A 25,501-nucleotide genomic window follows, 5' to 3' on the forward strand; every position below is an offset into this window, starting at 1 on the left:
CCTTCCGTTTTCTGTTCAGCTGTGTTTGAACGGATTCATTTTATTGCATGTGCCTTGAATAGTGGCTCACTTAAGCGGTTCATCCATGGCTCTGTACACCAGCTACTAAAATATTGCGCATGAGTTCATCTTTGTGGAAGGCAGACTGAAAGGCACTCTATCAAAACAGGCACAGCTGCAAGCCAACAGTTGGTTTGTTTTACATAAATCTGAATAGAACTCTGTTTTTACGGAGAGTACAATCAATTTCCCTTTGCAGCTCAGCAATGGAAAATAACACAGGTGCAGCTTTTTTAACACCATAAATGTGGGTTTGCAACTTTAGTGAAGCTACTCAAAGCTAAACTGGTTCAGATTTTTTTTTAAAAGTGCAGACAGCTAATCTGCTGATGCTTGATAAACTTGCGGTCCATTTTGTGTCGCGGGGGTGGCAGAGACCGATGGAAAGATTTTCTGTCCCCTTCCCCAAGACCATGCTGTGGATCAAAAGTTGTTGCCTCTTGATGTTTGAGCATGAGGCTTCTCGATGTCTGGGTAAGCCCCCAGCTAGGGGATTAGAATGGAGCAATACCTGGATCTTCAGATGTGCAAGGCAAGGCAGCATCTTCTCGCAATGGTGTGGAATGCTTGATTTGTACAGAACAATTTCCCCATCCTTTTTGAATAGCCAACTAATACTTCAAATTACCATAGTAACTAGCATAGATGTAGGATTCTGGCCCGCTCGGCAGAGCGGGAGGGAGGCATGTTGAATTCAATATTGCAAAAATGTAGTTTGGGCAAATTCCAAACTGTATTCCCAGTCCGCAGACTATTTCTTTCATGTGGAAGGTCTATTAATCAATTCTTCAAGAATAGCTGTGGAGATTGGTGTAGATGGTGTATTCTTGAGACGTGGAATTGTGCTGACTTCAGAAATCCACCAAGCCCAATAAAAAATTGAGCTTTTTAAAAAAAATAAATAAACAAAATAATTTTGTATTTGCGTCAAATTCAGTGCTTTTATATTTGTATTGTTAAAAGTAGAAATCAGAGGTAAATCGGTTGACAACTAGACCCCAGAAGCCCCCAGTGTCGGCCTCGCACAGCACAACCTAGGGGTGCAAACAGCAACATGCATTTATACAGCATCTTTAACACAGTAAAACGTCCCAAGGTGCTGGCTAACTGCAGACTACTTCCTTCTTCTGGAGGCTTTATTAAACAGTTCTTCAATAAAAGCTGTGCGGATTGACACACTCATTGAAAGTAAGAGGGTTGTTAGTGGAGAGTGAGGGATGTGACCTCCCATTCTGCTTCTGACTGGAGTAATCGGTTTAATTCTGCTGAATCTGCTTTCATTTTGCTGTTCCTTCAAATTGCATGAGGCATTTTAGTTATTAATCGGATACTCATTCTTTTTTTAATTGGATTGAGTATGTGGAGGTGTTATCTGTTGAATCTGAAGACCAGGAATTGTCATTTGCCGGCTACCAGGCACACTATTCAAAGTTCCTTCACTAAAGAGGACAATCTTCTGGTTTTGGGACACAAATGTTGAGCCAGTGTCAAGAATACACAAGGAGAATCCTCTTCAGGGACATGACTGCTGGGCGGAGCGATAAGCTTACCAGCCATGTAGTGAGAGGCAGAGTCCACCATATATCCCAATCTGCTGTCATGTACTTCATCTCCAAGTTGCTGTCAGGAGCAGGAATGAGGCATGTAATAATGTCCACACAATTTCTGCAAACATTTTACAGCATTGCTATAATAGTTTTTGATTTTAAAATACTTTATCTTGAGGTAGAAAGAACTAGTTTCTCCTCTTGGTGTCTGAGTGGGAAAATGTCCCCCCCCCCCCCCCCCCCCCACCCCCACTCAATATACAGTATAAGAAAGTATCCTAACTGAAGACCTGATTATTACTCGGGCAGTACTAAAATGAACTTTGTGTCATCATAAGACCAACACCAGAATGGTGCTCTGTTGTATAACAAAAGCAGCAATTGAAGGCGTTGACCCCCACAGATCCAAAAATCACTGCTCAAGGTGGATACTTCACATCAGGTAATAAACAGTAACTGGCTCTGCACTCCAAGTACTGTTGAAATTAGCACACGATATGTAAACATTTCTTTAATGGCCAGGAAAAATTAAACCAGAAATGACGATGTGATCTGGAATGAGATAGTAACATTTCTCCTCTGCATCCTGACTGCCTGTCCAAACACTTCCAGTCAACCCCTTTTGCTCATTGCACCCTGCACACACACCCCCCCCCCCCCCCCCGGAGGGAAGATGAGAACAAAGTTGAATTCATTCGGAAGCTGTGCTGGAGCCACTGTGGAGAGGCACAGCTGAGACTTCAACTTCTGAATATATAATGGCCCAACAGATATAAATATTTTGTGTTATGCCCCCCTTCAAAGGAACGGTAAAACAGTCATCATTATCCTGCTAAGTTTAAGGAAAAAATACACTGCGGTTTTTAAAAAAAGATTTGCATTTAAAAAGCACCTTTCATGACCACCGGATGTCTCCACAGCTTTACAGCCAATGCAATACTTTTGAAATGTAGTCACTGTTGTAATGTGGGAAAAGAACTACTTGTCTTCAAATTGGCAGAACCAGACTTGTACTGTTCTGAGTATAAAGAGCTCAGTCCCTGTTTTCCCCCCCCCCCACCCCAGCACCACTCCCCACACACCCAGCTTTCATACCAAAGACCTTTTGAGCTGGGTGAGGTGCTGTATAATATTTGGGCAGCCTTTCATCAACACCCAAACATCACTATTATAAGAGTAGTATTACTAATTTAGATTCATTTTATGCAGGAAATAACTCTCATCCATTCAGTTTCAGAACAGACTGTTAAAACTGCTCTTTGTGAAAGCTTATATTAACCACAACAAAGTGTACTTTCCTTTCTAAACTGAACAACCGTACTTTGAGTTAGTAACAAGTTGAAGGCAGTGGGTAGTTAATGAAGTGAGACATATTATGGATCCAGTTGCTGTTCATTGCAGTTGGATTGACCGGCAGAATTGCTTCACTGTATTTTTAAAGTTAATAGTGGGGTTGCTAACTATTTCTGCTGTTTCTAACTAATTTTTAATTCATAGGGATGAATTATGATTTTGTATCATTTCAGGCGTGCTTCCTGGTCCGTAACCTTAAAATTATCCTTCTGAGTACTGGGAAATAATGCTTGTCAAGTTTGTTTATTTAAAAAAAGACAGCCAGACTTTCAGAGCAAGAACCTCAGATTTGCTAAATAGAATCATAGAATGGTTACAGCACAGAAGGAGGCCATTCGGCCCGTCGGACCCGTGCCGGCTCTCTGCAAGAGCACTTCAGCTGGTCCCAATGCCCCGCCCTTTCCCCTTGCCCTGCAAATTTATTTTGTTCGGGTACTTGTCCAATTCCCTTTTGAAAGCAATAATTGAATCTGTATCCACTACCGTTTCAAGCAGTAAATTCCAGATCCTAAACACTCACTGTTTAGAAAAAAAAAAATGTTTTGTCTCGTGTTGCCTTTAGTTCTTCTGCCAATCACCTTAAATCTGTGACCTCTGGTTCTTGACCCTTCCGCCAATGGGAACAGTTTCTCTCTACTCTGTCCAGATGATTTTGAACACCTATCAAGTCCCCTCTCAACCTTCTCTGCTCTAAAGGAAAACAACCCCAGCTTCTCCAGTCTATCCACGTAACTGAAGTCCCTCATCCCTGGAACCATTCTTGTCAATCTCTTCTGCTCCCCCTCTAAGGCCAGCACATCCTTCCTAAAGTGCAGTGCCCTGAATTGGACAGTACTCCAGTTGAGGTCCAGTTAGAGTATACAGGTAGAATGTCCAAAATCCGGAATCCTCGGGATTTAGTCCATTCTGGTTTTGGGGTTTTTCCGGATTTCAGACAAGAAAATCAATAGTCTGAAATCTGGAGTCCTCGAACTAATCCGTGCTGGGTTTTGAGTGGCGAGGTGCGAAATCCAGCAAAACCCGAAATCATGTACGGATTTGGTCGAGGATTCCAGATTTCAGACTTTATTTTCTTGTCTGAAATCTGGAATCCTCGACCGAATCTGTGCTGGATTTTGGGTTTTGCACCTCAAATGTCCAGTTTTCAAACAATAATTCCGGATTCTAGACGACTCCATCAGCTATGCGCAAAATGTCAGGTTTTTTTTGACAATTCCAGTTTTCGGAGTTCCGTATTTTTGGACGTTGCACCTGTATAACTATTCTATTTGACAAACTAACTAGGGATGTGTAAAGCTAGGGAAGGTGCAGCACTATCAGTGCAGAGATTGCTTTTTGTTTTTGAAGTATTAAATAATCATCTGAGTTGCTTTTGATCCGATGTCCTGCAGATACTGAGAACTTCAGGGACTGGGATTGTTGGAGTTTCCCATTGGGAGGGAGGAATTCATTCTCTATCCTGGGTGGAGAGGGGAACTGCCAGCTACAGATCACTGCGGAGAGCAGCGGTGCTGATGGAGGGTTGCACAGTCCACACCCCTCTTGGAAGCAGGATTATAGAGTTTTCTGAATTCCAGTTTTGAACTATGGGCAGGATGTTAAATGGAACATGTGGCAGTTAACTCACTAATGGCGTCAAACTTTTTTTTTGCATTCTGCAAGCAATTCTGAGGTTAAGTCCCTGTTCAGAGCGATCGATTAGCCCTTATAAGTAAAGTTTTGCTCATTGTGCATTTTCCTTCACCTTAAGGAGGCAGACAGAAAGCAGGAAACTATAGACCAGTTAGCGTAACATCGGTCGTTGGGAAAATTCTGGGGAAAATTAATGAAGCAGTAGCAGGACATTGAATTATGCTTTTCCAAATCAAGCAGAGTCACCATGCTTTTATGAAAGGGAAATCATGTTTGACAAATTTGCTAGAGTTCTTTGAGGATGTAATGAGCAGGGTGGATAACTAACAGAAAACAGTCGGGATAAATGGGTCATTTTCCAGTTGGTAAACAGTAACTAGTGGAGTGCGACGGATCGGTGCTGGGGCCTCAACTATTTACAATCTATATTAATTCTTTGATGACAGGACTGAGTGTAATGGAGCCACGTTTACTGATGATACAAAGATGGGTGGGAAAGCAAATTGTGAGGAGGGCACAAAATCTGCAAAGGGATATTATCGACAGGCTAAGTGAGTGGGCAAAAATTTGGCAGATGAGTATAACGTGGGAAAATGTGAGGTTATCCATTTTGGCAGAAAAAATAGAAAAGCAAATTATAATTTAAATGGAGAAAAATTGCAAAGTGCTGCAGTATAGAGGGACCTGGGAGTCCTTGTGCATGAAACACAGTTAGTATGCAGGTACAGCAAGTAATCAGGAAGGCCAATGGAATATTGGCCTTTAATGCAAGGAGGATAGAATATAAAAGCAGAGAAATCCTGCTACAACTGTACAGGGTATTGGTGAGACCACACCTAGAGTACTGCGTACAGTTATGGTCGCATTTAAGGAAGGATATACTTGCATTGAAGGCTGTTCAGAGAAGGTTCACTAGGTTGATTCCGGAGATGAGGGGATTGACTTATGAAGATGGGTTGAGTAGGTTGGGCCTCTACTCATTGGAGTTCAGAAGAATCAGAGGTGATCTTATCGAAACATATAAGATAATGAGGGGGCTCAACAAGGTGGATGCCGAAAGGATATTTCCACTCATGGGGGAAACTAAAACTAGGGGACATAGTCTCAGAATAAGGGGCTGCCCACTTAAAACTGATGAGGAAGAATTTCTTCTGAGGATTGTAAATCTGTGGAATTCTCTACCCCAGAGAGCTGTGGAGGCTGGGTCATTGAATATACTTAAGGTGGAGATAGTCAGATTTTTGAGCAATAAGGGTTATGAGGAGCAGGCAGGGAAGTGGAGCTGAGTCCATGATCAGATCAGCCATGATCTTATTAAATGGCAGAGCAGGCTCGAGGGGCCAAATGGCCTACTCGTGCTCCTATTTTTTATGTACTTAAAAAGTATAAAGTTCCTTGATTCAGTTGCATAATTTAAGTTTTTTTTTTGAAGCACTGAATTTGCTTTAGGCTAACTTTTTTTTTAAAAATCTGAGCATTCCAGTAGAAAGAAAATGCATCTTACGCTGAAGCCATGTCTGATTGGTGAATGATGCACAATCTGATGTGGAACTGCTGCATCAGTAGTAGTGGATAGATTCCGCCTGATTTGATTGCATTCTAGTTTTTAAAAGCGAGTGAAAACCAATTGTAAAGATCTGAATAATGGAGCCGTAAAATGGTTCAGGGGCATTATCCTATTTGTACACTGGCTGTATGTCAAAAATCATTCAGCTCCTTAATTGCATCTATTCAGATAAAACCATGCATGGATTCAGTGACCCGTGGGAAGGCATAATTTACAATCTATGACCTACATTTACAAGGGAAAAAATCCTGCTGGTTAACTTTTTTTTTTAATTGAAAGGAAGAAAGACTTGCATTTATATATTCTTTCACGACCACAGGACATCACAAAGCACTTTACAGCCAATGAAGTACTTTTTGAAGTATTGTCACTGTTGTAATGTGGGAAATGCAGCAGCCAATTTGCTCCCACAAACAGCAACGTGATGAGGACCAGATAAGCTGTTTTTGTTATGTTGACTGAGGGATAAATATTGGGCAGGACACCGGGATAACTCCCCTGCTCTTCGAAATAGTGTCATGGGATCTTTTGCGTCCACCTGAGGGGGCAGACGAGGCCTCGGTTTAACGTCTCATCCGAAAGATGGCACCTCTGACAGTGCAGCACTGCACTGGAATGTCAGCCTAGACTTTTGTGCTCAAGTCCCTGGAGTGGGACATGAGCCCACATCCTTCAGACTCTGGTGAATTGTACAATTTATATAATGGCAAATTGTTCAAATTCAGAAATGCTCAGCAAATTTATTTCCTTTTTTTTTTAAGAGGGGATTTTAAAATGTATTTTTAAATCTGTAGAAACATAAAAAATAGGTGCAGGACTAGGTCATTCGGCCCTTCGAGCCTGCGCCACTATTCAACAATGCTGATCATGCAACTTCATGCTTTCTCTCAATACCTTGATCCCTTTAGTCATAAGGGCCACATCTAACTCCCTTTTGAATATATCTAACGAACTGGCCTCAACTTTCTGTGGTAGAGAATTCCATAGGTTCACAATTCTGAGTGAAGAAGTTTCTCCTCATCTCGGTCCTAAATGGCTTACCCCTTATCCTTAGACTGTGACCCCTTGCAAAAATATTATGATCCACATCCATTTTGCATTTTTTTAAATGTTATCTTTACTTAACAACTTGTATTTATATAGCGCCTTTAAACATAGTGAAACGTCCCAAGGTGCTTCCCAAGGCATATTGAGAGACACAAAATTTGACACCGAGCCACATAAGGAGAAATTGGGGCTGGTGACCAAAAGCTTGGTCAAACAGGTAGGTTTTAAGGAGTGTCTTGAAGGAGGAAAGAGGGGCAGAGAGATTTAGGCAGGGAATTCCAGAACTTGGGGCCTAGAAGGGCAACAGAAGGCACGGCCACCAATAGATGAGCGATTATAATCAGGGAGCTCGAGGGTAGAATTAAAGGAGCGCAGACATCTCGTGGGGGGAGGGGTTGGAGGAGATTCGGGCGGGGAGGGGAGGGGTGTTGGAGGAGATTCGAGATGGAGAGGGGCGAGGCTATGGAGGGATTTGGAAGCGATGAGAATTTGGAAATCGAGGCATTGCTTAACCGGGAGCCAATGTAGGTCAACTAACACAGGAGTGATGGGTAAACAGGACTTGGTGCAAGTTACGACACGGGCAGCAGAGTTTTGGATCACCCCTAGTTTACATAGGGTAGAATATGGGAGGCCAGCCAGGAGTGCGTTCAGCAGCGAATGAGCTGAGGCAAGGGAGGAGATGGGTGATGTTACGGAGGTGGAAATAGGCCGTCTTAGTTATATTGCGGCTGTGTGATCAAAAACTCATTTCAGGGTCCAATATGACACCAAGATTGTGAACAATGTGGTTCAGCCTCAGACAGAAGTTGGGGAGCGAGGATGGAGTCAGTGCCTGATGAAGTTGTTTAGCTGGTGGGTGGGGGGGGGTGGGGTAGAGCAAAGGGAAGGATCAATTACTGCACCTTAACAGCATGAGGAGGCCAAACTACCACCTGATAAATATACCTGGTGTCCCATGGAACTTCAGCAGTCTCAATTTCAACTGTTTATAATCTAATCAGCTCAATGTTGTGTTCCTTGTTCAATGTGGCCTCAACGGCACTTCACTATCCATTCAAAAAGTATTCATAATCATAGGAATTAAACCAACTACAAATAATGCATCTTATTTCTGTCCCAACGGTTTTGCTTTTAAAACTATATTAATGATGAGACTCAAAGTGACTAACTATAAATAAGTTGTGTTTCTTCTTCCACATCTGTTTTTCAGAGTATATGACACTTGTATTGTTTGTGACTATGTCAACTATGTCTTCTGGGAGCTTCTCCACAGTTAGGAATTGCAGGCTGGATCTCATAATGGAGGGAGAGGGAGAGGGAGAGGGAGAGGGAGAGGGAGAGGGAGAGGGAGAGGGAGAGGGAGAGGGAGAGGGGGAGGGGGAAGAAGGAGGGAGAGGAGTGGGGGGGGGGCACATTAGCCAAACCTCAGTCCAGGAGATTACAATGTTCATATAGATTCCCTTGTATTATGGAGGAAATCATGCTTTGTGTATGGGACTGGTGTGGAAGGTTTCCTGCTACTAGTTGCATCTGACGGCAACCAAATTTCAGGCCGCGACATCTCCACTTGTCTTGCTCGAATGGCTGTACAACTACGTATTGAAAAGGGAAAATTAGAATGTGAATGGCATGTTTTAAATACAATGAAAAGCTTTGCATTTGTATAGCGTCTTTCACATTCCAAACACTTCAGAGGCAATGAAGTACTTTTGAAGTATAGTGGCTGTTGTAAAGTAGAGAAATGTCAATTTGTGCACAGCAAAGCCCCAGATAAATTTATACTGATGTTGATTGAGGGATAAACACTTCTTTGAATAGTGTCCTTGGATCTTTTACATCCACCTGCGAAGGCAGATGAAGCTTTGGTGTGACATCTGATCTGAAAGACGGCATGTCTGACTGTATGGTGCTACCTCAGCCTAGGTATAAGTCTAGATTCTGGGTTGAGCCTTGAACCCTTGGCCTACTGACTCCAAGGTAAGAGTGTTGCCACTGAGTCAAGGCTGGCACTTGAGCTGCAAATGTTTTAGAACATAAGAACATAAGGAATAGGAGTAGGCCAGACGGCCCCTTGAGACTGCTCTGCCATTTAATAAGATCATGGCTAATCTGATCATGGACTCAGCTCCACTTCCTCGCCCACTCCCTATAACCCCTTATCCCCTTATCGTTTCAGAAACTGTCTATTTCTGTCTTAAAATTTATTTAATGTTCCAGCTTCCACAGCTCTCTGAGGCAACGAATTCCACAAATTAACAACTCTTGGAAGAAATTTCTCCTCATCTGTTTTAAATGATTGGCCCCATATTCTAAGATCGTGCCCTCTAGTTCTAGTCTCCCCTGTCAGTGGAAACATCCTCTCTGCATCCACCTTGTCAAGCCCCCTCATAATCTTATACATCTCGATAAGATCACCTCTCATTCTTCTGAATTCCAATGAGTAGAGGCTCAACCTACTCTATCTTTCCTCACAAGTCAACCTCTTCATCCCCGGAATCAACCTAGTGAACCTTCTCTGAACTGCCTCCAAAGCAACTATATCCTTTCATAAAAATGGAAACCAAAACTGCACGCAGTATTCCACGTGTGACCTCACTAATACCTTTTTTTATATAGTTGTAGCAAGACTTCCCTGCTTTTATACTCCATCCCCATTGCAATAAAGGCCAAGATACCATTGGCCTTCCTGATCACTTGCTGTACCTGCATACTATCCTTTTGTGTTTCATGCACAAGTACCCCCAGGTCCCGCTGTACTGTGGCACTTTGCAATCTTTCTCCATTTAAATAATGACATAGAAAATAGATGCAGGAGTAGGCTATTCGGCCCTTTGAGCCTGCACCACCATTCAGTATAATCATGCAACTTCAGTACCTCATTCCTGCTTTCTCTCCATACCCCTTGATCCCTTTAGCTGTAAGGGCCACATCTAACTCCCATTTGAATATATCTAACGAACTTGCTCTTTGATTTTTTTTTTCCTGCTAAAGTGCATGACCTCACACTTTCCAACATTATACTCCATCTGCCAAATTTTTGCCCACTCACCTAGCCTCACTTAGTTTCTCTTTACTCTCCCTTTCTCTTTCTCTCTTTTCCCCCCCCCCCCCCCCCCCCCCCCCCCCCCATGACTGTAAGGAACACATGTTTTTAACATGTAAACACTAGAACAAAATAGTGATGTGATTGAATCGGAGGAAGTGGCCTTTAATAGCTGACACAAAAGCTGCTCATTCAGAACTGCCATATGCTGTTCCACATTTGAGTTTTGGGAAGAATTATTTTTTGTTTTACTTTGGAAAAGTACATGCAGTGGATTATATTACTTGATGTATTAAATTGCAGATTTTGCACATGTAAACCAACATTTACTACCATTTTGATTGAACTCCAATCCTTCACATGACCTGTGGGAAGTCCATGGGAGACAGCTGATGTTGAAACCGTGCAAGGAGCTACCCATTGCCAGTCGAAACTATATAGTGCTAAATAAATCTGAAACTGAAGGTTGGCTACTGCCTTTCAGTAGGTTTATAAATCTGTAGGGAGTTTGGTGATGGGACATAAATTCGTGGTTAGCTTGCCAGACAGGATCTCCAAGGTGAGGTACTGAAAAAGCTACAGTGTGAGAAATTATTGACATTTAAATTAAACTTGTAAACTGGTGTGGGGGAGCAGGGTAGATGCACTGCATGGATCTGGAAGAGCTAATTCTAAATATGTCCCTTTCAGAAACTGATACTTGTACTACATGGCAGAGTACAGGATGCTTTTATTTCTAAAAATAGAAATGACCAAGTATGGGAAATGTGAGCAGTGGACAAGACTATTACAAAGAAATACTAAAGCGGTATAATTGGAGAGGATAACATAGATTTTTAAAGTCAAGTAGTTGTAAGGATTGCTTTTATTAAACAAATCTCCGTTTTTTAAAAAAGAATATTCCTGCGTTTTAAATGGTCTGCAGTGATAATTGTTGAATTGAGCCTGACTGTGTATCTGAATGCAGTTGGCTTCTACAGTTGAAATGATATGGTTTTTTGAACAACTCGAATTGATGACTGAATTAATCTTACTAATGTTGATTCAGTTCCCTTAAATTGTTGGGCTTGACAGCTCCGATAGTTTAGTCCCTTTAATGCCACCAGTGCTCTGTTTTTAAAAGAAAATATATATCTTTTATAAAATCCCTGAATAGATACCAACTGAAACTAATACTGAGTGAATTTAAAGCAATGGTACACTCAGTACAGGTACATACATCTTGTTTTAGACCAAGCTATGGCAGTGTAGAGGTTAAAATGTGGTTATGATTAATGGATAGCAGTAATTTGCCCATCATGTTCACTCAGTTGATGAATAGTTAGATAGACATGCACAGATTCCATTCTAAGTGTTTATAAAAAGATAAAACCAGAATAGTTGTAAATGCGCAGCAGGTCAGTTAGCATCTATGGAGAAACCGGAGCTGGCCAGTTGCCACTTCAGGTCTAAGATGGCAGACATTTGTTTTAAGCTTTCCAGCCTCTGCAGTATTTTGCTTTTTATCTATTGAAACATTATTTCAATGTAAAATTATAACATAAAAACATGACTGAAAATCATGGCAACAGGAAGTGCATGCACGCACAAGACGTTTAATAGATGAATTGAATGTGTTATCAGGGCAGTTAAATTGTATATACTTTACCCAGCTCTTTTCATCCTGGCCTACTCAATGCGTGCTGAGTATATTAAGAACTGTGGAAAATGATTTATATCTCTCCTGTGCTGCTGACGATAACGGTTGGCAGTGTTAATTATCCGGGTATGATTTATATCGCAGAGGTCCCTGTGTAGTCTTTGTATTCACAGGAAGGTGATTAGGTGCATGTTGTTGTAACATGCAGAGACCTGCGAGATAATGCCATTTGTCAAATTGTTTCCATTTTTTCCTTCTGCAATAGGCAAGTTTATACAGCCAATCGAAAAGTGAGTCATCTGGAAGAAGAGCTGCTTCTGAACAAAGAGCACAATGGAGCAAGATTGACGGAAGACCACAATCTCTCTATCAATAGTGCTAATTTTCATAATGTTGTAATGTGCAATGGAAAAGGTGTTGATGGGAACATGCCATCTAGTTGGCCTCTTCCTGATGACGGGTCCTCTGGACTAAATGAAGAGATGTTGACCTCAAGCCTGTTGGAGGATGACATGCCTGATGGAATGTTTGATATGCTTGAGGATATAGAAGAAAAGTGTGAAACTGTATTTGAAGGTGGGTGACTACTAAATCAGCAAGTTCTTTTCCATTTGTCTCTTCCCCAACCTGCCCAACTCACTGCTTTCTTGCACTCCTAAAATTCTATGGGCTTTTAAAGTTTTGCTTTTCATCTTTTCTTTGCATTATATATGATATAGAAAAGTTAGTTCCTCATTAAGAAAGTACTTCAGACCTTTTTTTAAAAATTTGTTTTAAAGTTTTTATTAAATCTGCAGATTTCATCTTGCCCCCCCCCCCCCCCACACAAACCTTCTCCCCTTCAGCTAAATGCTGTCCCTTGGTAACCTAGTCTATAAAGAACAGTCAGCTTCCAACTATTTACAATCTATATTAATGACTTGGAAGAAGGGACTGAGTGTAACGTAGCCAAGTTTGCTGACGATACAAAGATGGGAGGAAAAGCAACGTGTGAGGAGGACACAAAAAATCTGCAAAAGGACATAGACAGGCTAAGTGAGTGGCAGATGGAGTATAATGTGGGAAAGTGTGAGGTCATGCACTTTGGCAGAAAAAAAAATAAAAAGCAAGTTATTATTTAAATGGCGAAAGATTGCAAAGTGCCGCAGTACAGCAGAACCTGGGGGTACTTGTGCATGAAATGCAAAAGGATAGTATACAGGTACAGCAAGTGGTCAGGAAGGGCAATAGTATCTTGGCCTTTATTGCAAAGGGGGTGGAGTATAAAAGCAAGGAAGTCTTACTACAGCTATATAAGGTATTGATGAGGCCACACCTGGAATACTGCATGCAATTTTGGTTTCCATATTTACGAAAGGATAAACTTTGGAGGCAGTGCAGAGATGGTTCACTAGATTGATTCTGGGGATGAGGGGTTGACTTATGAGGAAAGGTTGAGTAGGTTGGGCCTTTACTCATTGGAATTCAGAAGATTGAGAGGTGATCTTATCGAGATGTATAAGATTGAGGGGGCTTGACCGGGTGGATGCAGAGAGGATGCTTCCACTGGTGGGGGAAACTAGAACTAGAGGACACGATCTTGGAATAAGGGGCCGCCCATTTAAGAGATGAGGAGAAATTTCTTCGAGGCAGCAAATTCCACAGATCAACAACCCTCAGGAGAGCTGTGGAAGCTGGGACATTGAATAAATTTACGACAGAAATAGACAGTTTTCCTCCTCCTCCTTCCTCTTCCTCTTTCTCTTCCCCCCCCCCCCCCCCACCCCCCGGCTTCCTCGTGCGTCGCACTGTGCATGCGTGACCTAATCGAGGGGCCATGTTCAAAGGGGGCGGAGTCCAATGCGTGCTCACGCAGCAGGACACCAGGAATACTAGTACAAATAGTTAGCTCCTCTGTTCCCTAGCCACTGACTCCATCTCCCTCTTGGCTGCTAACTTGGGCGCACTGCACCGTGTTTGATCCAGAGCTCATCTTCCATCATGAAGACTGCTTACTTTCACCTTTGCAAAATTGCCTGCTCTGCCTCTACCTCCTTTCTGCTGCTCCTCAAACCCTATTGATACATTTGTGATGATGGTGTCTGGACTCTCTCCCTTTCTTCAACTTTGGCTACCTGATCTCCTCCACCTGCTATAAATCCCGACCTGCTGAGACCTCTGCCAACTGCAATCTCGGCTGCACTAATCTTGCCTGGCCATTGTCCCATTCTTCACTGACTTCTGGTCCCTCAAATTTACGGTTATCATAATCCCGTCACTGTTTCTCCTCACCCTACTTCTACAGTCCCACCCCCATCCTGACCCCAGCTACTGACGCTGGCTTTCTGTGCATCTCTCCCTCTGCTCCACCACTGATGGGAACACCCCCGCACACACACCCTGGTTTTCTGCTTGTGTTCCGGTAAACAGTTTGTGAAATGAACCTCAAAAAAAGCAAAAAAATTGTGCTATGATGTCTTCATTAATGCAAAAATGGAACTAACTTCTGTAATACATTTTCATGTTGTCTCGAACAGATGATCCTACACCAGAGCCAGCATCTGTGCTGGGTGCTGATCTGTTATCCCTATATAAGGAAGGATGTTCTCCTGACATAACTCTTCTTGTTGAGAATAGAATTTTTCAAGCACACAGGTATTGTATAATCATGCCAGAATATTTTTACAAATGGGCATGAAGTGAACTAAAGAACTAACCGAGAAACATTGCATGCCTTTTTTGCCAATATATTAATGTGGCTCGAGGTAGTCAAACCTAAATGTCAAGATTTTCCTTCAGCGTTCCAACTGTGTGTGTGCACAATTACATCTGCAGAGTTGTTGTGAATGAAATTGGTTGATATTGCAGCATGAGTAATTATACGTAGACATTCATATCTCCACAGGTTTCGCAAATTTTGTAAAATATCTACTTTTCAGTACTTTGGAATTTTTTGTTTTCTGATCATTTTAGTTTCCATAGCAAAGCCTGTACTTGAGCTAGACTGGAAGCAACGTCTGACCTTTGCTTCTTACCACCTCTTCCGATTTAAGATTTGGACATTACTTTTCCAATTAGAGATATAATGCTGCAGCAATGTAACTACTGGGCTGTTCATGCCATCTTTTGATTTCTTAAAATAATTGATGTGAAAATAAGTAATTTAATTGTACATTTTCTGCTTGTATAAATTAGTTCATTATGTAACATTGCACTAAAATGTTTGTGTAAAAAATTTATTAAGAACTTTCAAAAAAAAAATTAACCAACTTTAATGTTACAACATTTGGATTGTCGTGAAGACTTTCATGTGTTCTGTCTTCCAGGGCCATCCTGTGTGCTCGCTCCAGTTATTTTACAGCTATGCTAAGTGGCAATTGGGCAGAAAGCTTTCAGAAATCCATCACTCTTGCTGGGTAGGTATGACAACAAGCAGGCAGTGATGATTACTGAAGGACATTTTAAAGCTTAAATGTACAACATCTCCTAATAGTGTCTAGTATCAACTGAGGCTCAGTGGGCAGCACTCTCTCTCTCCTTTGAGTCAGAAGGTTGTGGGTTCAAGTCCCACTCCAGGGGGGGAAAAATCTAGGTTGACACTCCAGTGCAGTACTGAGGGAGCACTGTACTGTCCGAGGTGCCATCTTTCGGACAAGACGTTAAACCGAGGCCCCGTCTGCGCTCTCAAGTGGACTTAAAAGATCACATAGCACTATTTCGAAGAAGAACAGGGGAGTTATCCCTGGTGTCCTGTGGCCAATATTTATCCCTCAATCAACATAATACAAAAATAAATGAGCTGGTCATTATCACATTGCTGTTTGTGGGAGCTTGCTTATGCACAAATTTGCTGTCACGTTTCCTACATGCAACAGTGACTACACTTCAAAATTGCTTCAATTATGTAAAGCGTTTGAGATGCCTGATGGTTGGCGTGAATACATGACCTCGCCTCTCTCTCATCTGGAGGGAGGAGAGCATGCCGGGAGATCTCATGCAGTGATCGTGACCATCTTTTTAAAAAAAAAAAGGGGAAAGTCTGACTATGGCAACTACAGAGGAATCTCCGTTATCAGCCACTAGGAAAGTCGTCGCTAGAGTCCTCCTCAATTGTCTTCTCCCTGTGACCGAGGAGCTCCTCCCGGGATCAGTGTGGATTTCGTCCCTTAAGGGGCACAATGGACATGATTTTTGCAGGGAACAGCGACGGCCTTTATACATGGCTGCCTTCGACCCTACAAAGACCTTTGACACTGTCAACCGCGAGGGTCTATGGAGCGCCCTCCTCCGTTTCAGATGCCCCCAAAAGTTCGTCAACATCCTCCGCCTGCTCCATGACGACATGCAGGCTGTGATCCTTACCAACGGATCCATTACAGACCCAATGCATGCCTGGACCAAGGTCAAACAGGGCTGTATCATCGCCCCAACCCTCTTCTCAATCTTCCTCGCTACCATGCTCCACCTCCGTCAACAAGCTCCCCGCTGGAGTGGAACTAAACTACAGAACCAGTGGGAACCTGTTCAACCTTTGTCTTCTCCAGGCCAGATCCAAGACCACCCCAACCTCTGTCGTCCAGTTACATTACGTGGACGACGTCTGCACACACAGACTGAACTCCAGGACATAGTCGACGTATTTACTGAGGCAAACGAAAGCATAGGCCTGACACTAAACATCCGTAAGACAAAGGTCCTCTACCAGCCTGTCCTTGCCGCACAGCACTGTCCCCCTTCCCTGCCCCCCCCCCCCCCTCCAAGTCAGCAAGATCCATTGCGTAGCCCTGGACAAAGTGGGCCATTTCCCATACCTCGGGAACCTCCAACAAGAGCAGACGTTGATGATGAGATTCAACACTGCCTCCAGTGCGCCAGTGCAGCCTTTGGCCGCCTGAGGGAAAAGTGTTCAAAGACCAGGCCCTCAAATCTGCCACCAAGCTCATGGTCTACAGGGCTGTAGTAATACCCTCCTGTATGGGTCAGAGACATGAACCATATACAGTAGATACCAAGTCGCTGGCGAAATACCACCAACGATATCTCCAAGATCCTACAAATTACCTGGGAGGACAGATGCACCGACATTAGCATCCTCGACCAGGCCATCATCCCCAGCATTGAAGCACTGACCACACTTGATCAGCTCTGCTGGGCAGGCCACATTGTCCGCATGCCAGACACGAGACTCCCAAAGCAAGCTCTCTACTCAGAACTCCTTCACGGCGAACGAGCCAAAGGTGGGCAGAGGAAATGTTACAAGGACATCCTCAAAGCCTTCCTGATAAAGTGCGACATCCCCTCTGACACTTGGGAGTCCCTGGCCAAAGACTGCCCTAAGTGGAGGAAGTGCATCCAGGAGGGCTCTGAGCACCTTGAGTCTCATTGCCGAGAGCATGTAGAAATCAAGCGCAGGCAGTGGAAAGTACGTGTGGCAAATCTATCCCACCCTCCCTTACCCTCAACGACTATCTGTCCCACCTGTGACAGTATGTGGCTCTTGCATTGGACTGTTCAGCCACCTAAGGACACCCTTCAGGGGTGGAAGAAAGTCTTCCTCGATTCCGAGGGACTGCCGATGATGGATGATGATTGTGAAAGGCGCTATATAAATCCAAGTCTTTTACTTGGGTCACATTGAAAATATTTAAACAAAACTTTATATCAAATTCATAAAGAAAATATTTGGCTTTAATTTTACTCCCCCAAAAAAAGAAAATTGAAGGAAAGCAGAGCACTGTTCGAGTGATATTCCACTCTGTCTTTGTGGTACAGAAGCAGCAAGTACTGGTGACCATTCAAGGGTACTAATGAATGTTTGAAAAATTGTTTTGATATTCTCAATGCATAATAAAATAAAAGGTATTGCAGTTTCCAGTACAAAGATGAATAGATGAAAGCATGCTGTGTAATATTAGCATATCAATGCTTATCACGTTCATATGAAATACCTTTAGTCTGCAATTCCAACAGGCTTTAACCTGTTTAAAATAATACTGTACAATATGATTTCCCCTGTTTTTCCCATGTCTTCACATTGAGGAGAGTCAAATGCAGATGGAGTGACTGTTTCCCTGAACAACTTTTCCTTCTACAGAAGAGATCCTGACACCTCTGGAGCTCATACTTCAATTTGTCCTTTCATTCCTACTCTGCCTTCTGCAGTGCTCCAACCAACCCGAGTGCAGACTTGAGGATTGATGGGCCAAAAATTCCAGCCTCGCCGGGTGTGTACGAAGTGTGCACGGACCCGGTGAGGCCTCGCAAAAGCCAGCTTTCGGGATGCCATGTGCACACGCCGAAAACCGGCTTTTCCGATCTGTCAGTTTCTCAACCGATCCTCCGCATCCCTAGGAGAAAGACATCCGCGCGGGAAAGATTGGGCTATTTGCCCAACTTATGCCCAGTGAATGTCCTGCAAACTTTTACACTCTGGTAAAAGCAGGCGCGTAGCTTACTTTTACCAGCATAACGTTTTTAAAATATATAAAATTAAATTTAAACACACTTTTATATTAAAAACCCTGTCCATTAAGGCAAGTTTATTTTTAACCCTATTAAAACACCCCAAAAATATATTTTTTTCTAAAGCATTTGATTACATTAATTTCAATTAATTTTAAATAGGAGATGTTTTGTTTTATTTATTCGATATTTTAGGGGGTTATTCTCATAGTTTGTACGAGTTCCCATTACTGAGTTCTCATTTTTATCAATAAGAATACTGCATAGTGATTCGCATAGAAACATAGAAAATAGGTGCAGGAGTAGGCCATTCAGCCCTTCGAGCCTGCACCGCCATTCAATAAGATCATGGCTGATCATTCCCTCAGTACCCCTTTCCTGCTTTCTCTCCAAGTCCCTTGATACCTTTAGCCATAAGGGCCACATCTACCTCCCTCTTGAATATATCCAATGAATTGGCATCAACAACTCTCTGCGGTAGGGAATTCCACAGGTTAAAAATCCGTGAAGAAGTTTCTCCTCATCTCAGTCCTAAATGACCTACCCCTTATCCTAAGACAATGTCCCCTGGTTCTGGACTTCCCCAACATCGGGAACATTCTTCCTGCATCTAACCTGTCTAGTCCCATCAGAATTTTTTATGTTTCTATGAGATCCCCTCTCGTAGTGGTCCAGGCCCACGTGACTCCAGCATGTACATATGTACGTACCTGAAAGGCATCTTCTCATGTGCAGCGAATCTAGGTCTCCGACCGGAATCCTACGTTCCTCCGGAGCCACCAGGTGCTTTCATTTTTTTTTTTTTTGAGTCTGAGGTGTTCATACGAAGGATGCCTCCAATCGCAATTTCCACCCCCCATTATCTCCTCCTCTTCCTGGGTGCTCTGCGGGCTTTTGGATGAACATTGACTTTAGAGCTTGGCTGCCTCTCTTGTCCTTGCCTTTTCTCTTATCCACCTCATCCCCTTACATTTTGGAACTCTCTTTATCCTACCCTTTTGTCTGTCTAATGTATTTTCACTGCCTTGTTGAGATTATCTTTGTACTTAATGCAGCATTTTCACTTCTTTCCAGCTTTTTAAAACCTCCTTACAGGCTACTAAGCCCATTAACTGCTTCTTTGTGGTAGTAATTCGTATAAAGAAAAAAAAACTTGCATCTTTCACAGCCTCAGGACATCCCAAAGCACTTGACAGCAAATGAAGTCCTTTTTGAAGTGTAGTCACTGTTGTAATGTAGGGAAATTTGTATTGTATCTTTTCTGTCCTCTTCTTCTTTTGGTCAGACCTACAAAGGGGCTCACTTACCTTAGCGTTCAATTCTGATTAAGGGCCTACACCCAAATGTTAACCTCTTTTTTTTTTTTCTTTCTCTTTTTGGATGGTGGTGGCTCTGCTGCGTATTTCCAGTACTTTCCCCTTTATGTTGGATAGAGTTCACATTCCCTTTTATTTCTGTCCATTATTTATTGCGCCTCTTTTTTTCTGACCGCATAAATACATAACATAATCTGTAGCTGTGTCACTAATATTAACTATGATCTGTAGCTTTGACGAAACTGGATACTAAGGCAGCAGACAGTTCCAACTATATGCTCCAAAAGATCTCTGCAAATGTGAAGCATTTTAAAATATCTGCTTGCACTGAGTGCTCAGTGCCTTGTAAATGATTTCATTCTCTTGTCACCTTTCTAGCTGATGTCTACGGATTCAATGAAAAACATCCAAGAAGCATGAACTGAACAGTATACGACTGTTATTTTGTTAATTGTAACTCATCTCGGCAGTTCAAACATCTAAACTGGCAAAAGGCCTAGCAGCCATCAGTGATGACATGACCTAGGATATATAGTCTTGGTGATTTTTATGTAAATATATTCATTAAGGCATCATTAGTAATGTATCTGCATTTCCCTTTGAGCAAAAATACATCGGATGCAGCTTACATTTATTTAAAAGATAGGTTCAGGAATGTGCTTGGATTCCTAAGTCACTTGCCCGTGCAATCTGAATTTCAGCATCAATGTGTTGGCTGTGGGCAGAAGCTTGCAAGCTGCGAGGTTAAAGCTTTAATCATGGCTTGAAAACTGCATACTCAATACACATGCAAATTTAGTCACTGATCATTGATGCTGTAACTGGCGCTGCTAATTATTTTTCATATTCGTTAATTGGTAGTAAGATAAATAAAGGAATTATATTAAATATTTTAATTACTTTTTATTTAATGGTGACTGATTCTGTGTTGGAGAATATCTTGATTTCAAAAAAAATGTTAGGACATAAATTGGACTTTGATGGATATACAATATGTTAGCAAGGCGGTGTGGCAGTGACACTGCCAGGGAATAATTTCCAGCAAAGTGAGATCCTAGCCTTGACTCTGTCATCAGGGCAAACCTTCTCCATGAGCATGTATCTAATAAAGCAAGGCCTCGAGCCATTCTCAAGGGATCAATTAAGGGGGTGCATTGGTAGAGTCCATGGAGCAGGTTAGATTCAATAAGATCATGGCTGAGCTGATCTTGTCCTCCCCTCCACTTTCCTGCCTGTTCCCCATAACCCTAGACTCTACTATGCAGGCCGTGATCCTTACCAATGAATCCATTACAGACCCAATTCTCGTCCGGACCGGGGTCAAGCAGAGCTGCATTATTGTGCCAACCCTCTTCTCAATCTTCCTCGCTGCCATGCCCCACCTCACTCTGAGCTCCCCGCCAGAGTGGAACTAAACTACAGAACCAGTGGGAAGCTGTTCAACCTTCGTCGTCTCCAGGCCAGGTCCAAGACCACCCCAACCTCTCGTCGAGCTACAGTACGTGGACTACACCTGCGTCTGTGCACATAGAGGTTGAACTCCAAGTCATAGTCAACATATTCATTGAGGCGTACGAAATCGTAGGCCTTACACTAAACATCCGTAAGACAAAGGTCCTCTACCAACCTGTCCCTGCCGCACAGCACTGCCCCCCCCCGCCAAAGTCATCAAGATCCACGGAGAGGCCCTTGACAACATGGACCATTTCCCATACCTCTGGAGCCTCTTATCAACAAGAGCAGACATTAACGACGAGATTCAACACCGTCTCCAGTGTGCCAGTGCAGCCTTTGGCCGCCTGAGGGAAAAGAGTGTTCAAAGACCAGGCCCTCAAATCTGCCACCAAGCTCATGGTCTACAGGGCTGTAGTAATACCCGCCCTCCTGTATGGCTCAAAGACATGGACCATGTACAGTAGACACCTCAAGTCATTGAAAAAATACCACCAACGATGTCTCCGCAAGGTCCTGCAAATCTCCTGGGAGGACAGATGCACCAATGCGACCAGGCCAACATCCCCAGCATTGAAGCACTGACCACACTCTATATCAGCTCTGCTGCGCAGGCCGCATTGTCTGCATGCCTGACACGAGACTCCCAAAGCAAGCACTCTACTCTGAACTCCTTCATGGCAAACGAGCCAAAGGTGGGCAGAGAAAACATTTCAAGGACACCCTCCAAGCCTCCCTGATAAAGTGCAACATTCCCACCAACACCTGGGAGTCCCTGGCCAAAGACTGCCCTAAGTGAAGGAAGTACATCCAGGAGGGTGCTGAGCACCTAGAGTCTCATTGCCGAGAGCATACAGAAATCAAGCGCAGGCAGCAGAAAGAGCGTGCGGCAAATCTGTCCCAACTACCCTTTCCCTCAACGACTGTCCCACCTGTGACGGACTGTGGTTCTCGTATTGGACTACTCAGTCACCCAAGAATTCCTTTTTAGAGTGGAAGCCAGTTTTCCTCGATTCTGAGGGACTGCCTATGATGAAACTCCACTATAAGTTCAAGAATCTGTCCATCTCAGCCTTGAATATATTCAATGACCCAGCCTCCACAGCTCTCTGGGGTAGAGAATTCCAAAGATTCACGACTCACAGAAGAAATTCCTCCATCTCCGTTTTAAATGGGCGATCCCTTATTCTGAAACTGTGCCCCCTAGTTCTAGATTTCCCCCATGAGGGGAAACCTCCTCTGAGCATCTACTGTCAAGCCCTCTCAGAATCTTGAATCTTGTATGTTTTAATAAGATCACCTCTTATTATTCTAAACTCTGAGTACAGGCTCAACCTTTCCTCGTAAGACAACCCCTTCATCTCCAGAATCAACCTCATGAACCTTCTCTGAACTGCCTCCAATGCAAGTATATCCTTAAATAAGACCCAAACTCTACGCAATACTCCAGGTGCGGTCTCACCAATGCCCTGTGCACTTGTAGCAAGACTTCCCTATTTTTATACTCCATCCCCTTACAATAAAGGCCAACATTCCATTTGCCTTCTAATTTCTTGCTGTACCTGCATACTAACCTTTTGTTTCATGTACAAGGACACCCAGATCCCTCTACTGCAACATTCTGTAGTCTCCATTTAAATAATATTTTGCTTTGCTATTTTTCCTACCAAAGTAGATAACCTCACATTTTCCCACTAGGGTTGCCTACCCATCATTTTTTTGGGAGGCAGGGAATGAGAAAAGTGACTTTTTTTTTACATGTGCAATGTGTGTTTGTAAATCATCACTGTTCCAGTGTTTTCAATAAAGATGGATTGCATTTTAATTACAGTGTGAGCCATGTGGAGGTGGACATCATGATGAACTTTTTATATGGAGCCATTTTAGACTTGCCCAAAGAAACTTTTCCATGGTAAATATTTTTCATTTTTGGTTTAAGTATGATCTAGGGGGAAAACAAGCTGTTTGTACATTTTCTATATTTTTTTGTGATGTGTTTAGGAGAAATGCAAAATATTTGAGAACCTTGATATGAAGCTTTATTTGTTAATCTCACTAATGCAAGTATCTGTCTAGCTCTTTCTCCTATTCAAAACATTTCTTCCAAAATAAAATGTTGGGGTTGGTGGAGTAGAGGAAAGAACTTGATGCTCCTTTTTAAAGTAGTGGATCAACATGTGGTGGAGGGAAAAAGAGCCTATAATGGAATCATCATGCAATGATGCTGAATGGAGTGAGGCTTGATGGACCAAATGGCCTTTTCTCACTGACTTTGTGCTCAGCATATCGTTATGGTTATGGAGGTGCTATCAGACTATTGACCTACTGTTGTTGCTGACTCTGGTGTATAACATTCACTTGGTGTTGCTGTTCAGAATGAGTAGACTGGTTGTCTTCAAAAGGAAGCAAAATTTAGATTCTCTGGTTTTAAAGCACATATTGCACATAAATTGGTAGAAGAAAAAAACCTTGCAAGCAGCCAGGAAATGGGCATGTTTATTGGCCAGGATTTTTAAACTGACAATCTATTTAGTTATCGATATGGTATGAAAATAATTTCAATGATTTTAAAACCTAGTTGAAATTGTAATGTGTTGGGTCTGCTTTGGCAAATGTTACTGTTTTTGAAAAATTTCTTGGAGTAATTTTCACCGTCTCTTCCACCTTGAGTCTATTCAGTGTAAGAAAATGATTCACAACTGAGGTCTTCAGCAGTTTGGCTGTGGCACTGGAAACAAACACAGATGATCAAGTGCCAATCACCTCTGAAAATTAAAGGAGCAGAATGTTTAAATGAGAATGCCTTTGACATTTGGCGCTCGTTAGTTTTAGAATTTGAAATCTGAAACAAGTGGGTGGTGAACTGCATTGTGAATAGTAGGGTGAAACGGGCAACAGCTGTCCGTTTGCACCCTGCCCAATTTTCTTTTCCACTGTGGGAGTGGAAAATCCGGCTGAATTGCCCATTTTGTGCTGCTGCCCCACAGAACCAATTTGACCCCCTTGGCGTTCATCCAGATTTCCTTATCCAATGGTAGCAAAGATAACTGGCCTCTTGATGCCACGTGTCTTAGTGACTTTACAAAATAGTACATCGACCAAGTAACTAACTCGATATCCAATCAGAAATCCTGATCTGATTCTGACACTAATTCCTTTTTTGTGCTGTCACAAGGAGACCAAACTGCTCATCTGTTCCCAAGTCTGGTTTCTGTTGGATTCAAATGCAGATCTTTGTGATGTACTCCAGTGTATGTGTGCAATCAAAAGGGTAGAAGTTATGCTGCAGTTATACAAAACCCTGGTTCTTCATAGGCATTCCCTCAAAATCGAGGAAGACTTGCTTCCATGCTAAAAGTGAGTTCTTGGGTGACTGAACAGTTCAATACAGGAACTACAGTCTGAGGTGGGACAGACAGTCGTTGAGGGAAAGGGTGGGTGGGGAGTCTGGTTTGCCGCACGCTCCTTCCGCTGCCTGCGCTTGTCGCCGAGAGCATGCAGAAAACGAGACTCGAGGTGCTCAGCGCCCTCCTGGATGCTCTTCCTCCACTTGGGGTGGTCTTTGGCCAGGGACTCCCAGGTGTCGGTGGGGATGTTGCACTTAATCAAGGATGCTTTTGAGGGTGTTAGACCGTACCTGGAGTACTGCGAGTAGTTCTAGGCACCACATCTTAGGAAGATTATATTGGCCTTTTGAGGGAGTGTGGCGTAGGTGTACCAGAATGATACTCAGACTTCAAGGATTAAGTTACAAAGAGAAATTACACAAATTAGGGTTGTATTGCCTAGAATTTAGAAGGTTAAGGGATGATCTGATCGAAGTTTTCAAGCCATTAAGGGGAACAGATAGGGTAGATAGAGAAATTATTTATGCTGGTTAGGGATTCTAGGACTAGGGAGCATAGTCTAAAAATTAGTCCGACCTTTCAGGGGTGAAATTGGGAAACACTTCACACAAAGGATGGTAGAAGTTTGGAACTCTCTCCTGAAAACGGCAATTGATGCGAGATCGATTTGTTAATTTTAAGTCTGTGATTGCTAGCTTTTTGTTAACCAAAGGTATTAAGGAATATGGGCCAAAGGCAGGTATATGGGGTTAGGTCGCAGATCAGCCATGATATTGGATGGCGGAACAGGCTCGAGGGGCTGAATGGCCTGTTCCTATGATCTAATGTATTGGAACCAGCAAATGTTTGCACAATTGTAGGTTTGAGAGTTTGTTCAGGAACGATTAGGATCAACAGTGGTCATTGAAAGCTGTGGAGCTTGTTCATGGATTTCACATCGAATTTCTCTGTCGCATCAATTTTATTTTTAAAAAGTGCTTTCTGGCTGGTTCGCAGGAAGAACATTACGGCGTGTCTGCTGTATGTGTTGCTGATCACGTTACACTGATGTGGC

The 25,501-nt window shown here is 42.8% G+C and overlaps 1 protein-coding gene across 4 annotated transcripts in view; it reads left to right on the plus strand.

Moving 5' to 3' along the window:
- Window positions 1–25,501, plus strand: part of btbd8 (BTB domain containing 8) — a 94,583-nt gene that overhangs the window by 10,273 nt on the left and 58,809 nt on the right. For all 4 annotated transcript variants that reach the window (XM_070886597.1, XM_070886595.1, XM_070886599.1 and 1 more), the window contains exons 4-7: window positions 12,157–12,467; window positions 14,408–14,525; window positions 15,197–15,286; window positions 22,932–23,012. In XM_070886597.1, the coding sequence (XP_070742698.1) occupies window positions 12,157–12,467; window positions 14,408–14,525; window positions 15,197–15,286; window positions 22,932–23,012 (600 nt within the window). The remainder of the gene's footprint in view (window positions 1–12,156; window positions 12,468–14,407; window positions 14,526–15,196; window positions 15,287–22,931; window positions 23,013–25,501) is intronic.

Source organism: Pristiophorus japonicus, chromosome 8 (assembly GCF_044704955.1).
Source record: "Pristiophorus japonicus isolate sPriJap1 chromosome 8, sPriJap1.hap1, whole genome shotgun sequence".
NCBI lineage: Eukaryota > Metazoa > Chordata > Chondrichthyes > Pristiophoridae > Pristiophorus > Pristiophorus japonicus.